Genomic DNA, 16,455 nt, shown 5'->3' with positions numbered 1-16,455 from the left:
TCAAAACTGGTCTCATCATCTACCCCTTCAAAAAACCCACCTCAACTTCTCTCCAACTATTATCCCATCTCTAACCTCCCTCCTTGACCTCTCCACTGGATTTGATATGGCCGACCACACTATACTTTTCATTGCCTCACCTACACTTTCTAACTCCATTGGACTGCCCTTGTACAGTTCCACTCTTACCTATCCAAATTCAGCCAGGACATCTCCAGTAATGGCTTCTCTTCAATTCCTGAGGCATCACCTCCAGAATCTCTCAAGGATGCATTCTTGGCCCTCTTCCATTTCTACACGGTTGCTCCTTGGAGGCATCGTCAGCAGGCATGGGCTCTGATTGCATCCAGCTCAACCTCTCCACGGCCATCCTCCACCCTGATCGCCACTATGCTATCAGAATGCTTGTCTGACATGGCCATGGCTGAGTCACAACTTCCTTCAACTGAAGACTGAAGCTATTGTTTGCGGCTGGCACGATCAACTCTGCTCCCTTGCTACTGATTCCATCCCCCTCCTCAGCCATTCGATCAGGCTGAATTAGTCTGATTGAAACTGTCGCATTCAAACCCAGAGGTAAGCTTCTAACCCTACATCCTATACATCACCAAGACTACTTATTTACACTTGGGCAGCATTGCTACTTCTCTTATCCATCCTTTTGTCACCTCAAGACTCAATTGATCCAATGCCCTCCTTGCTGGTTTTTCATCCTCCACTCTGCATAAACTCCAACTTGCCCAGAACTCAGCTGCCCAAATTCTGTCCCACATTGTCCAGCTTGCCATTCACCACCCCCCACCCCCACTCAGTGTACATCTACACTACCTTCCTGTGTCCCAACATATTAAATTTAAAATCCTCATCTTCACCTTCAGATCTTCCCACAACTTCTCCTGACCCTATCTATATTATCTCTGTAACTTCTTCCAGTCTTATATTCCCTTCTGTACTCTGACTCTGGATATCCAACCACCCTTCGGGAAAATGCTGACAAGACACTACAAACATTGATGTCAGCATGAAATGCTTACAGTTGAAATATATGATAGATTGCTAACCCATACTATCATTAGACCTCCAAAGATTTAGACAGAAATAAAACAATAATTAAGAAAATTAGCTATCTTTGTTGCCTAGTTGTTGCCCCAGCAGTTTGTCAGTACCCTTCATCCTCCATTGTGGCAGGAAACAAATGAAGGTGCTTGGAAACTTGTGGCATCCGTGTGCAGAAGGAAATTTTTCATTTATTTCAAAAAATATAGGGTAACAAGACCAAAAATAAAAAGGACCAGTTGAGTTTTCATCCTACCAATGGTTTTTGAAACTGTTATGTTTACACCAAACTGTAAATTGTTACGCCTTCATCAAGGTAAAAACACATTTATTTTCTGCTTTGCAAAGCAATCTTTAAATTTTATTATGTGACTGATATTAGCTGGTTACATTTTAAGACCGTATATCCTCGTGCTTGTAAGTTATATTCTTGGACCACAAGAAGATTCTTAGCTGATGCTGGGTGCCTGCATAATTCTAAACCAGCTTGGGACCCACCCAGCTCTGCATACGCATGAGGTCTGTGTGTGTATGCAAATTCTGGGGTGCTCTCAGACGATGGGCCAGGCAGCAGGGAGCCACATTTTTATGCACACACATATGCTCCAGTCTGCATATGTGTAGAAGAGCATTCTGGAGCAACCTCAGAAGACTGGCCAAGTAGAACTGGAATTGTTGATTTTTGTCAGCAAACACTTACACGCAGACACAACATTGCAAACGGTGACTGTCAACATCAAACTCTGACAGTGGCATGTATACGCATGTCACAAGCTCGCATCATACCACTGTGTATATATCAAATCTTTTGGGTTACATGAAACATGGACAGTTTGACCATGATTTACCTCATTAAGATGGTATTTGCTTCTTTCAATGTGTCTCTGAAAAACATTTTCCAGGATCCTGTAAAAGATGTGGGAAAGGAATTAAGCAGAATAAATTTATTTTTTAATTATGATGATAATGTACTTTCTTTTGCTGTATGTATGGGAAATATAGAGATAATTTTGATTGTACAAAGTCTGAGAAAGCTGTTAAAAGTTGTGTATGTACAGCTCTCCCAGAGCTCAGCTTAGTATAGTATTGAATCATAGAGAACAGACAGGTTCCAAGTTCAATCTCTGGTCTATACTAAGTTAGCTAATCTTAGCTGAGGTATTAGAGGAGGTACTACAATCGGCCTCAGCCAGGGTTTCCACTCTTGTTTACTGTACAATAACCCTTGCACGGACTGCAGCGGTTCAAGAAGGCTGCTCACCACCACCTTCTCAAGGGCAATTAGGGATGGGCAATAAACGCTGGCCTCGCCAGCGACGTCTACATCCCATGAATGAATTTTTAAAAAGTATACATGTGTGGATGTTTGGTGAGGACGGGATTGTGCTTGGCTATGATAATACTCATAACCTCACACACAAGAACAATGACTGCTTTAACAAGGTACTGAAGGGCATTTGAATTATGGCTATTTCAGAGTTACAGACACTACTTCAGTCTCGAGATATCCACCTACTCTGCTGAAAATGTGTAAATATCTGTTGAAGACAGTATTGGGTCCAGCTGTGTCGGTCCCCCATGGGTAATATAGCCCAACACATGAAAAATGGCCTCTGGACTGGAAAAAGTACTGGAGGGACTCTGGTGTGCATGGAAACATACCCCATACTCCAATACTTGGAAAGAAAAATCGGGTGGTGAGGCTCCGTGCCTGCAACATAAAGCTGGAAAATTACCCCACTAGAATGCATTTAAAGTTAATAAATACACTTGTAAAATTGTAGCTGGTCAGAAAAATGACCTTATTTACTTTAACTTACTTGTTGGAATGGTAACCTCTGATCAATATATCATCTGTTACTTCTTTCAGAAACTGTAGATATTTAAGCTCATCTTCCCTGAATAAAAACATGATATAAAAAAACAGCATTATTATTCTGCACAAAAACTGACTAGATCATTTACTCTGGCAATCTGAAAAACTGAATCTGATAACTCTTTACTTTGCAACACAATGCAATATCCATATTTATTAAATGCAACTGTTCCTACTGTGTTATTTGGATGTTTAAATATTTGCATGTTGTTTTGTGCTCAACAAGTAAAATATGAAGTGTACGACAGTTCCTGTACTTTGCCTAAAGACTAAAAGGTCTTTTTATTTAATGCTCTGTTCTTTGTTGTAATCAGAAAGAAATATGATTGGCCTTTTACAATCTTTGTACTGTCATTTTCACAGAACACTATCTTCATCACCTGTGTTTGATAACCCTTTTTTCATCTGTTTACGAAGGTACGACATAATGATGTAAACCATGTCATTTACAATAGCCCATCATTTGAGCGTTATACTGCAAAACTGGTATATTTTGCAGGAGTGAGGACCTGGGATTTAAATTCACAAAATATTTTTCTCACCTTTATATTCCAAGTACCTGGTCACATGAATCCCCAATGCATTCCCCGGCTTACCATCACTTTAATAAACAAGATGTGGGTTTTAAATAACGTCTTAAAAGAGGAGAGAAAGATGAAGAGGTGGAGAGGTCTAGGGATGGAATTCCAAAGTTTGCAATATGGAGATGACAAAAGAATAGACGAGTGTTTCAGCAGTAAATAAGCTGAGGAAGGGGTGGAGATGGACGATGTTATGGAGGTGGGAGTAGGTGTTCTTTGTGATTCAGAGGATATGGAGTCGGAAGCTCAGCTCAGGATCAAATAGGATGTTGAGGTTCCTCCAGCTCCACATTCAGGTAAGTACTTTTTTAAAAACCTATCATTTTTGTGGCAGTCTTCAGCGGTCCTTTAAGGTGCCGGCTGCGTTCAGGCCAGCCCAATTTTGGGAAGGAATCCCGTAACAGGTGTTAAGTCCCTTACTTGCATATACAAAGCGCCTAACACCTATTTCTAGACACCTATACTTCAGCTTTTACCAATAAGGCAGGTGGCACATTCCGCCTGGATCATACCTGTCGTGGGCCGATTTCCCTCAATACCAGAGCTCAGTCTTACTTCGTTGGATTTCAGCCAATAAGAACTCAACTGAGCATGTACATTTAAAGGGCTTGGTTCCCTGAAGAACCACCAGCTTCAGACATTATAATGATCCAAATTGTTTCATACACAAAATGGGTGCCATGGCCCTTTAAACTGCTGCGGCCAGTTTAAAGCTGCAGTAGCACCAGATATCCCTCCTCCCCTGGAGGTGGGTTCAGTATAGAGACCGTGGACAACATTAAAAGTTGACCCAGGAAAATAAATGGGTCAAGGTGGGATTACTTGGATCACAAGTGAAGTCCTGGCGCATTTCCAGTGATAAACCTAAATGGAAGAAAATCTAGCCTCTGATGTCTTTACTGAACTCTTTCTTAACACTGCCTTGTGTTGGATATAACAGGTAGTGCAAAAATGTAGGGACTGATTCCTCGATCAGGCACACCCAGTGGTGCTCACAGGGAGCACTGGTTGGGAAATCCTGGGGCTGCAGTGCCTGATTTTTCTATCCATTATTTTAAATGGACAGAAAATCAGACACTGCAGGCCTGTGATTTCCTCACCAGTGCCTCCCGTGAGTGCCGTTCTGCACTGGAAATGCCCAGTTGGGGAATCAGCACTACAGTTTAGTAATTAAACACAATAACAGATTTTACATTTGTATTGTGTACTCAGACTTCAATTTTACCATAGCCCAAAAGATTATTTTCTTAATACTTGAAGGGAAAAAGCTCAATTTGAAATTAATGTTGTTTAAAACTATTTCATAATGTCCAAATACAAGAATCATGCATTACCATGCCATCAGCTTCGATTTCACTGTGGTGGACCTGTGCACCGTTCTAGTCAATCTTGTAGGTCTGTGTTCCTGCATTTCCAACAGAAAGAGCTCCAATAAATCTAATCCACTTTCAAAATCCCAACAATTTTACACTGCAGAAAATTAGGGGCTTACTTGAGCAAGCAACCTAAAAGAAGTCTGATGTAGAAATGATAAAAAGATTGGTAGAAGTGTAACATGGCTCGTTAGGTTGTGGGGAAACCATGTGCTGAATATTAATATAAAAATATCATTGTGTCATTGCAGATAGGCAGTGTTGCACCTAATCCCCTGCTTCTGCATTGTATACAGCCATTGTATAAAACCTCTGCATTGCACCAGTCTGTTTTAACCTGAAGCTTAACTAAAAGTATCACTTAACACTAATTCCTTCAAAACTATATCTTGAAGGGCTAGATCGGTGGGATTGTGGTGTGTGGAAGATTCATATCATTTGAAGAATGGGAAACCATACCAGGTAGCAATCTATCTTCTTTATTCCACATTTCCACACACTGCAAGGAACATACCAAAGTAATGCAAATTTAGGAGTGTCGAGCCCTCTGCAGGAGCTGTAACAACAGCTATCAGGACTGTAAAGCAAAACATTCTGCAGTTAAATCTAGATGTTATTTTAGTAAATGTACGAGCATTGTTCCACGTGGCAACCTTGCAGATGCTACAACTAGAAACTGATTGAGAGAAAGCATCCACAGAATTAAAATACCCCTTGGGCTTCTTCGTTCCACGATGGTACCAGCTTAGGATGCAATGAACCATCCATTTGTTTATCTGTTGCATTACTGGTTTGCCATGGGTTCTTGCACTATGGGAAGTTAATAACTGTCGAGACTGCCTAAATTTATCTGTACAAGGGACTTATGCCGGAAATTTTCTTGGGGTATATTTCCTGGGATCATGTTGCACAGATTTTCAGGGCCGTAATGTGGACATATCATTAAAAAAAAGACCAAAATATTAAACCATGATACTAACAATCTTTGCTTCAGTGCCTATTTGCTGCTGAATTAAGTATGTTTTCTCTTGCCACAGGAAAGAAATTTTAAAAGTCAAACTAACTATTTTGTAAGGTCTCCTGGTAAGCACTAAAATGGTAAATAATAACTGTAGACCCATAGAGACTTCCATGGTCTTTGTTTCAAAGACAACTAGACTATGACGCTTCATGTGTATGCTGCAAAATGTTAGTCAGTGGGCCAATAGTATGTTTTAAGTTGTTTATTTTCCACCCAATTGTAATTTCTTTATCTTATTTGACTTTCAGTTGATCCACAAGTGTCTCCACCACTCTCCTTAAATGTATTAATTTAGATGCTTTACTTTTAAGTATGTAGCGTAAAGCAACGGAACGAATTGGGAGTAGCAATTTAGCAAAACAAACATCATGATTACAGGAAATAAGTAATCAATATGACCTTTGGGAACATGGATTATTAATTTTCCATTATCATAGTCATTTATTTTTCAGTAAACCTTCTGCTCTCTGGTTTGCCTTCTTTTTCTCTGTATATAAATATATACAGATATACACATAATACTGTGACAATTTAATCATTGATTATGCCGTTCAACAGACGCAATCTTTTGAACAATCAAAATGCCAATACCTGTGTTTCACACCATATTGCACAGTCTGTGTCCAGGTGATCCTGAAGAAGAGACATTTCTGTAAGTCTGAAAAGCAAAAAAATATGAGTAGAAGACAGACATTTAATTCCAAACATGAATTCTGAAAATTAACATATTGAGCCAGAAATTCCTGGAGCACTGCTCCAGCACTGAAAGTGTGAAGGGCGGGACTTCAGGGAACCAGAATTCCCTGGCCCTGACCTGGCCCCAAATCCCAGGGACAAGGTAATTTGTATAAAGGTGGCGTGCACCCATACAATTTATGATTTTGGGGCAGGTACCCCAGCTATCTGCCCCATAAGATGTCAAGAATTTTGCAAGGCATCTTGCTGCTCAGTTGGGGGGCTGCATCAATTGGGCCAAAGATATCTATACCTCAAAATAAAATTATCCAACTCGCTAAAGCCGTTTTCCTAATGGAAACTGATCCACTGCCACATTGGTACAATACATATACCTAGTTCCGTTGCAGATTTATTAGCAAGGAGAAGGCAAACCAATCAAATTGCTCAAAATATTTTCACTGCCATTTTTTTCCTCAGCCACCTGACTACACATAAGTTAATTACCCCAAAATTGCAGCACCTGTGCCACCACCGGGCCAGCTAACTGCAGTGGATTTCGACTCCATAATCTATAATGTAACAAATAGAAAAATGTACAAAAATCTGTAAAAAATCTATAAAAAATATTTAAATTTATCATATATTTGCCCAACTCTTCCCATAAATGATTCTATTGTGTTTTTCTACTTGGGGTCTAACTTTTGTTAGAGGCCTGGATGGGATCATTACTATGACCAGGGTGGGCAGTCCACACCTCTAAGGGAATTTCAAAGATACCCACTCTCCCTTTTCTTCCTCGGACCAGCACACTCTTCACCCTCTAAAAGTAACAGTTGTATGGCTAACCTCTCACAATATACTCAGGATCTTACAGTATGCCACCCATCTTCCCTAACAGCAATTCCTTACGTGTACAATCCCCTGCTTCTCATCCCCTTGTACTCCACTCCTGGAGCTACATGTGCTCTGCTTCAGGATTTTATTTTTTTTCTTTTGTAAATCAACCCACCTTCACAACACTGTTATCCATGTACCGAGCTCCCATCCTCGCTCTAATCCTTGGCAGTGGCTTCTACCCTCCATTTGACCACATTTCCCTCACATCTGGCAAGCAAAGCTGAGGAAGATTTGCTTTGTTGATGTACAGCAGTGTTCCACTATTTTTAACTAAAGGAATATTCTACAAAGGCTCACTAAAACTGTTTTGGTGAGACTTATCCCAGCATCGTTCAGTTCATTAGGTAAGAAATTTAGGTAAAATACACCCAAATCTCATATTTTTATGCACAAACAGCCTGTCCAGGATAATTGTAAGCAATATATGCACAATGAGCTCTTTTTCAGAGCACAATGGTACTTGAAAATATCAAGGGATGCTGTGAAAGTGCTACGAACTGACTGAAATTACATTATTGTGCTAATATAATGGTTCGGAATTTCCTGGAACGGTGACATTCCCATTAATTACGCAGTTTTGCGCCCCGATCTTCCTGTTGCAAACTTATGCCAAAATTTCCTAGAAAAGTAATTTGACTACATCACAGCGAGCATAATGGTGAATCTAGGACCTCAGAAGTGAGGCTGTCAATGGCTTACCCCGAAAACCAATCACATGACACTATAAAAAACTCAGAACAGACACCATTCCTCAGGGTGAGGCTTGGGAGTGTAAGGTAAGTGTCAGCGTGCTTTATCTGTCTTGTCTGAAATCACTTTTAAGACAGTTCATTTTAGTTTAAAAGTGCTGTAAAACACTGCAAAAAGTAATTTCCAATGCCTCAACATCCCTTTTTTCACAAGAATGTTGCAAGACGAGACGAAAAAGAGAACTATGAACTTCGGTGATTTAGAGAGGTGCCATGAGCAGATACTGGGGACACCGAGGGGGGAGGCTCCCCGAAAGGTCAGCCAAGCAGTGTGGAAGGAGGTGGTAATGGCCCTGAGTGCCACTTTATTGACATGTGGATCGCGGAACAGTGCTGGAAAAACTACAAAGGCCTGACCAAGGCCAGCAAGGTGATAAACCCGGCATGCTCTTCAAAATAATAAGAAACAAAACCAAAATACTGCAGATTTTCCTTTCTCTGCAGTTGCCGCCTGTTGTTGTGAGTGCTTCCAACATATTTTGCTTTTGTTATATGCTGTTTAAAAGGAAAGATGTTTAAAACATCAAAGTGGTCTTCCAGCAGCAGGTGCCAAATAGGACAGAGCAGAGCCTCGTGGGAAAGTTCTGGTAAGAACATTTAAAAGAGCACGGGAGAGTCTGAACAGTGACAGAGCAGAGCATCATGGGAAACGTAGATGAGGAAGAGGAGGGTGTGAATGACAGATTCTTGGGAATTCTAGAGGTGGGAACAGAAGCAATTGTTAGAGATATTCTCTGAATACAATTGGATAATATTGTATCTGGTCCATGTCCCTGGGTTGACATGTCCATATGACATCAGAAACTGTCTAAGGATGCAAAGCATATCGAGGTATACCAATTGCTTCAATTTCATATAAAACTTAATGATTGGCTCAAATTTCACATTCATTAAAATGGAAACTATTGAAAACAGTTATTTCACATTCTCTTCTAAAATTCCCATTTACAAAGAATGGAATCAATTAAAAAATTGTTAGCTTCTTTGGAGCTGCAAACACACTTCCCCATACCCTCCTTTGCTCATCTTCTCCCTTCCCACTTTAGTCAGTTGCCCCATCCCAAAGTCAATGGAAAGGAAACTTGAACAGGGTGTATAACTGGCGGCCAATCTACTACCGCCAGTGTTCCATCCAGTGATGAGTTAAAAGCTACCCATTGGTATCCATCTCCAATCTCACACACATTGGCTACCATTTTGTTGTATACCCTGGGCTGTATAAAATAGTAAGAAATAGAAATTGAGACCATTCTTAAAGAATAAATGTGACAATTTAACGGAGCATTTGTGAGATGTACGGAGGAGAGAGGAGACACCGCAAAGGAGAACGAGTGAGTGAGAAAAAGAGTTGAAGATAAACATTCTGCAGTCAGAAAAGTGTGTCACAGTCATAGAGAAAGGGAGAAAGAGAAACTGAGAAAGAAAAAGAGTGAAAGACAAACAGTAAGATAAACAGAGTGATGCAGAAGGAAATACAGAGTAGGAAAGAACAAAAGGGACAACTGCAGAAAGAAAGAAGCAAACTAGAGCTAAAAGAAACTTATTGAAAAATAAATGACTTTTGTCAAAATTAAAAGAATGAATGAAACAACATGAAAATGCCATTAATGGCGTTTCCTCTAGAGGCAGTCTTAGGCTTTTCAGGTGCCCACTGATAGTCCCCCTTGAATTGTTTGGTCATCCACTTTGGATCAAAAAAGGATAGAACGGGGTACTTTCTAAATGGTAAAAAGTTAAAAACTTTGGATGTCCTAAGGGACTTAGGGGTTCAGATACATAGATCATTGAAGTGTCATGAACAGGTGCAGAAAATAATCAAGAAGGCTAATGGAATGCTGACCTTTATATCTAGAGGACTAGAGCACAAGGGGGCAGAAGTTATGCTGCAGCTATACAAAACCCTGGTTAGACTGCACCTGGAGTACTGTGAGCAGTTCTGGGCACCGCACCTTCGGAAGGACATATTGGCCTTCGAGGGAGTTCAGCGTAGGTTTACTAGAATGATACCCGGACTTCAAGGGTTAAGTTATGTGGAGAGATTACACAAATTGGGGTTGTATTCTCTTGAGTTTAGAAGGTTAAGGGGTGATCTGATCGAAGTTTATAAGATATTAAAGGGAACGGATAGGGTGGATAGAGAGAAACTATTTCCGCTGGTTGGGGATTCTAGGAGTAGGGGACACTGTCTAAAAATTAGAGCCAGACCTTTCAGGAGCGAGATTAGAAAACATTTCTACACACAAAGGGTGGTAGAAGTTTGGAACTCTCTTCCGCAAACGGCAATTGATAATAGCTCAATTGCTAAATTTAAATGTGAGATAGACAGCTTTTTGGCAACCAAAGGTATTAAGGGATATGGGCCAAAGGCAGGTATATGGAGCTAGATCAAAGATCAGCCATGATCTTATCAAATGGCGGAGCAGGCACGAGGGGTTGAATGGCCTACTCCTGTTCCCATGTTCCTATGTTGAATTGTTTGCATTTCCTTATTCTTTTTAATTTTGTCTGTGTGAATTTGATACCCTTTATATACACAGCATTCTACATTTTATTAAGGAGCACTTCTATTCTCTTTGCTCTGTCTTTTCTGTTAAAAGTGATTGCAGAATTACCTTGCCACTTCATAGTCTAGTGACCAGTGACTACCATCTTTATTTTAAAATGCTTCCAAGCTCTATTGTTGCACTTTTGCCAGCAAAGAGTTAACTTGCTTTTCAAATCTCATAGGTTGCATTTCTAACTGAAAATTTCATTCAATAAAATATTTATTGCAATGGTTGGTAACACTCCACCATAGGCTTCCTCCCTATGTTGCCCATTACCATGAGTTAATAATATCTTTTACTGCTGCTCTTAGTTCAGTGTTATGTACACCTTACAAAAACTTCTGGCAATCAGTAATCTGTCCCAAAAATCGCAAGAACCATGTAGCCTAGTAGTGCATATACAGAAGAACTGGGACATGAGATAACTTTGGAGAATGTGAAAAGTTTGAAACCTCACTGATTTTTGTCTCCAGGATGCTGGATTGGATCATACAGCAATTAGTACACATAATTTCCAATTTTGTGCTGTTGAAAATTATCCCAGTATACATTAATAAATGTCCCTGGATAGAGATTCTCATGTTCCGATGTATTGTAAAGTGGGTGTTAGCGGCCATGCACTTAAAACTAGCTAGGCCATTCAGCCCGAATCAAATTTCCTGGGCTCCTGGGCTGGTTTTATGTGTGCACCACCACTGATATTGACTCCTGTTCCACTGTTTTTCCGTCATAATGCGTCTGCATATGGTATAATGAGTCACCAGATTGGGTTGAGAAACAGAATGGAATTGGGAAGCCATTCATTGGTGAGGGGAGAGGCTCACCAAGTCTTGTACCCATATAGTTTGCAGGACCCTAAGACAGCCTCTGAATTCCTCAAAAATATTATTGTAATCCAATTTTTAATACCAGTGAGTCGGTTTTAAAAGGATGCTGGAGATACTTTATGCAAGTTGGGGAGTAGCCTGAACACTAGAAGTGCATAGCTAGCCGTTAGCTTTAGGAGTCTCAGCCTATCTGAAAAATGCACATATTTTTACATACTTTTTAAGATGTATATGTAGTGGTTCATTTTTTTTATTGAGCAGAATTATGATTTAAGTCATAAACATCATTACTAAACCTTTATCCTGGAATATTTCTTTAAGTCTCATAGAATTATAAATTAGATCAAAAATACCTGTCAATGCTAGCTTCAATGCTGCTCCCTTTGCTCATCGTGGTCACATTTGGATAGACCTGCATATTTTTAGGTGCTGTGTAATACCTGTATTTAGAAAGGAATGACTTTGCTGTTTTTTTCAAAATTCTTGGTGTGAAGGGCTGCTTTTCTTCTGTAAACCTATTAGAATGCTTATCAAGGATATCGCCACTGAATGTTTTCTTTTGAGGGTCTTGAAAAGGCCTGTTCATCAGATGTTTGTCTATGAGCTGGACTGACCGGTTGCAAGGAATTACTGATCTTCCATGGTTACTCATTCTGTATTCTAAATGAGGTGATGAACCCCAAGTGATAATATCTTGAACGGTTTCTCTTGCAATGGTTGTAACTGAAGATGCTGGCTTGGGGCTTTTAAAAGGAAATAGATCTGCAATGGTTCTTTCTTGTGTGTAAAAGCAGTCTGTGTTAGCTTGTTCAGCTGGTAGGTCACTGTAGAAGGTGTTTGGTGATTTTTCTGGGTTGCATGCAATTTTATTCATAGAAGACAATTCTTTTGCAGAAAGAATCTGGCCAAAGAAAACAGATTAAAAGAAATTAAATGAGGATAACAAATTATATTTGGATTAAGCTTTACTGACAGACTCTCTTATGTGATACCTTATTTTATCAAATGCTTTTTTAAAAATACATATAAACCACATCCAATGCATTTCCTCAGCCTCTGAACTGAGTGACTCCTCATCCTCGGTGATTTCAATCTCTATCTCAATTCACCTTGCCCTCTCTCCTATGATTTCACTGCCTTCCTGTCCTCCCTTAATAAGCTCTTCAACCCATTTTCACAGCCACCCTTCGACCTTACCGTCTCATGATGGCCTCTCTATTCCCACTGTCTCAATCACAGACAAGCCCATCTCCGACCACTTCCTTATGTCCCACCAAACCCACTTCCTCCATCCCCTTTCAACCCCATTTCTTTCTGCAATAAAAACAGAAAATGCTGGAGAAGCTCAACAAGTCCGGCAGCATCTGTGGAGAAAGAAACTGAGTTAAGGTTTCAGGTTGAAGACCTTTCATCAGAACTGGAAGATGTTAAAAGAGTTAAAGTTTTTGAGTAAGTACAGAGTCAGGGAAAGGGGGGGGGGGCGAGGGGGGGAGGAAAGAACAAAAGGGAAGGTCTGTGATAGGGTAGAGGGCACGAGTGATTAAATGACAAAAGGGATGATGGTGCAAGGCAAGGAAGGTGGTAATAGGGCAGATTAAGAAACAAAAGGTTGATCAGGAATAGCTGTAAATGGCAGCAGCAGAACCATTACCAGCACTAGCTGACCAAAAAAATGGGAGCAGTGGTTATGATCTGAAGTTACTGAAATCAGTGTTGAGTCCGGAAGGTTGTAAAGTGACCTTTATTTCTTTCTGCGTCTGACCTTGGAAAAAAATCTCCCCCAAGTCATTTACAACTGCACTTTTAAGCTCCCAACCGCCTAGACTTAGACACTCCATTCGCTATGATACTTCTGCAGCTGTCGATCTGATCAACTACTCCCTCATTCCCAGCTTTGAAATCCTTGTCCCCTTACTCTCTCACACCCGGGTCATTCCCTTGTGGTCTATAAATGGTCTAACCAGCAATCCTTAAAGGGACTGCTGGAGGCCATCACCACTTATCTGAATGTGGAACGAGTGGAGCAGGAGTGCTCCTCTCGGCTCCACTGCAGTGACGAAGACCGTTGCTGGCCCCCGCTGAGTGACAGCACCATCATATGAGTGCATTTGTGCCACACCACTGATACAGGGTATTGACTCGACATGGCCACTGATCTGCAGTAAAACAGGCCTATTAGTCATAGTGTGATCAGTGAAGTCTTATTGATGCTTATATGCAAACATTTGCCAAGCCAGTTCAAATCAGAAAAGGTAGACTTCTCTAATCTAGCGGCCTATTAAATATTACCGTCCTTCCCCCCCAGAGAATATACAGGTAACACATATAAGGACCTTAATGAAGAGATGTGCATAAGATGAGTCCGCTTCACCAAAGAGGCAATGGGACAGTACTGCCACCTACTGTATGAGAACCTGCAACCATTGATCATCTGATCGTACTGTTCTCTCTGTGGCTATGATGGTGATGACCGCACTCAACTTTTATGGCATAGGCTCACTTCAGGCAGCCAGAGGGGACCTATGTAATATCAGCCAAGGTGCAGCATGGGTATGTATTCATCAGGTGTCTAATGCACTTTAAAGGAGAGATTTGGTATCAGGGCAGGAGTAAAAGAGAGCCATCAAGTTTTATGGTGGGTTTGCTGGCTTTCCCAAAGTCCTGGGTGCAAGAGATGGCATCCACATTGCTTTCTGAGCTCTGACAGGAAACTCCATCAAATCGCTTAACAGGAAGGACTGCCCATCCAAGTCTTGCTATGGCTCAATGTCAGCAAAACTGAATTGAGTTGGCGCTCACTGGCATCTACATTCCTCAATGTACAGATTGTGCATGACAAGTTGTAAAGATCAGGCACGTCAATCCAAGATATGCTGGAAGCTGTCACAATGCATTCAGCCCTCCCTCGTCTTCTTCAGGGAAGAAAATCATATCAATCGATGGCTTATGGTGTCAAAGCACATCCCCTGTTCCCATGACTAATGACCTCATTAAGGGTGGCTCGAACAGCAATAGAGAGTCTACAACAAGGTGTAAATTCATAATCATTACTTACCTGGCTTCTTCAATGCACAAATGATGCAGCCACAGCAAGGCCCCGCTCACATGTATGTTTAAAAAATTTACTTGCCTTTTCTCTTCGCACCCCGGAAGGATCGTGGGTCTGTTTAGCGAGCGGCTGTTAGCCACTCCCAGTTATGTGTTATTCCCTAGTCTGAATAACACCAGAAAAATTGCAACAGCTATGCATCTATGTAAATTTACTTTGAACATTACGAGAGTAAACCTGCACTTCAGTCCTTGTCCATGGTACCTAACCTTCAGTTGGTCACAAAATTAATCCAGTCAAGCAGTGTTGTATTTTCTTCACAGCTGGAGTCTAAGACATTGATTTAAAGATGTTTCTTCTGGATAGTTTTCCATTTAAGGCCTGACATTACTACTTTCCTTGCATTTCCCTCACCAAGCCAGTGCTCTTCAATTGACTGTACTCGCTTTAAACCTGCTTTTATGAAAGGCCAGCATTTAATTTATTGCAACTGTTACACAGTTGCTTTCCTATTTTGTTGAAAACCACATCAGCAACTTAGGCTTAATCTGATCTGAATCTTGTGTAAAAGCAGAATCACAGCTAAGTGATGAACTGCAGCCTTGAAAGACCTTCTGCCTAGATAACATAAAATACATGGGGGCAGAATTCCCACAGGGGTTCTCCCGCTCTCACTCAGTAACACAGCAGAAACAGCCATTTATGTTGTTTTTCTGGGGTTTCTGCCAAAGCTACAGCAGCAGATTAGAAATTCTACCCCAGGGGGTCTGAAATTTGAATCAGGCTGCTTTGCTTGCAGAAATGTGATGGAGCGGACTCTATGGCCCCGATGTTTACGGGGAGGCGGGAGGGTGCGGGTGAGGCCGAAACCAGCTGAGGAGCCCGGCGAGGCTGGGGACACAGAGATCCTGCTGATCTTAACGGCAGGACTCATTAACATTTTGTAGGTCCGTCTCCCGCCCAGCCGCTGGGCAAATGGACAGCTTGGCTGGCAGGCAGGAGGAAACACCAGCGGCACGAGGCTGCAGCCGAGGACCCTTGGGGACAGACCCCGACAATCGGGAAAGGGGAGAGGTCTGCAATCGGAAGGGGGTAGAGGCCTGCGATCAGGAGGGGTTGAGAGGCCTGTGATCGAGAGGACTGGGGGGAGGTTGGCAATCGTGGCTGAGGGGAGGCTGGTGATCGGGGCTGGCGGAGGCCGACGGCTTGCTTGAAGGGTCTGCGGGGAGCACTCTGCTTACCTTGGGAAGCCGGCAGCTTTCGCCTCCCTTTCACTGCCAAGTTTCCCGACCCCTGGGAATCCTGTGCAACAGCAGTAAATTTCAAATCGGGTTCCCAATTGCACCGTGGGAAGCTTGATTTAAATATGTTAATTAAGCATCACACCTCTCCATGGCGGGACACTTGGACGCCCCAATATCCGTCGCGTATTTCACTTTTTAACCCCCCCCACAACGGCGGTGCAGGAGGAGGCAGCACAAGGTAGGTGCTGCAAGTTCGGGCTGTGGCCCACGGGTTAATGATCGGGTCTTTGGGAGTTGGATCATGGGGGTTGGAAGTTTAATCGGAGATCTCGGTAGTTGGATCAAGGGTCTTGGGAGCTGGATCACGGGGGTTGGAAGTTTAATCAGTTGTTGGATAGAGGGTCCCGGGAGTTGGATCGGGTACCTTGGGAGAGAGCAATCGGGGGCCTCGAGAGCGAATGATCAGGGGCCTCGGGAGGGAGTGATTGGAGGGCCTGGAGTTCAGGGCTGCGGGGAAGGGACATCGGAGGTCAGAGGTCGGGGATCTCAGGACCGAGA

The 16,455-nt window shown here is 41.9% G+C and overlaps 1 protein-coding gene across 9 annotated transcripts in view; it reads right to left on the bottom strand.

Annotated features, from left to right (window-relative positions):
* LOC137324522 (spermatogenesis-associated protein 7 homolog) overlaps nt 1-16,455 on the bottom strand; it is a 97,866-nt gene that overhangs the window by 37,156 nt on the left and 44,255 nt on the right. For all 9 annotated transcript variants that reach the window (XM_067988908.1, XM_067988907.1, XM_067988909.1 and 6 more), the window contains 5 exons: nt 11,958-12,505; nt 6,499-6,565; nt 4,848-4,918; nt 2,877-2,954; nt 1,905-1,962 (listed from right to left, as the gene is read on the bottom strand). In XM_067988908.1, coding sequence (XP_067845009.1) covers nt 1,905-1,962; nt 2,877-2,954; nt 4,848-4,918; nt 6,499-6,565; nt 11,958-12,505 — 822 coding nt within the window. The remainder of the gene's footprint in view (nt 1-1,904; nt 1,963-2,876; nt 2,955-4,847; nt 4,919-6,498; nt 6,566-11,957; nt 12,506-16,455) is intronic.

Source organism: Heptranchias perlo, chromosome 8 (genome assembly GCF_035084215.1).
Source record: "Heptranchias perlo isolate sHepPer1 chromosome 8, sHepPer1.hap1, whole genome shotgun sequence".
NCBI lineage: Eukaryota > Metazoa > Chordata > Chondrichthyes > Hexanchiformes > Hexanchidae > Heptranchias > Heptranchias perlo.
Note: the sequence above shows the minus strand (reverse complement) of the source record. Positions and strands in the feature narration are given on the sequence as shown.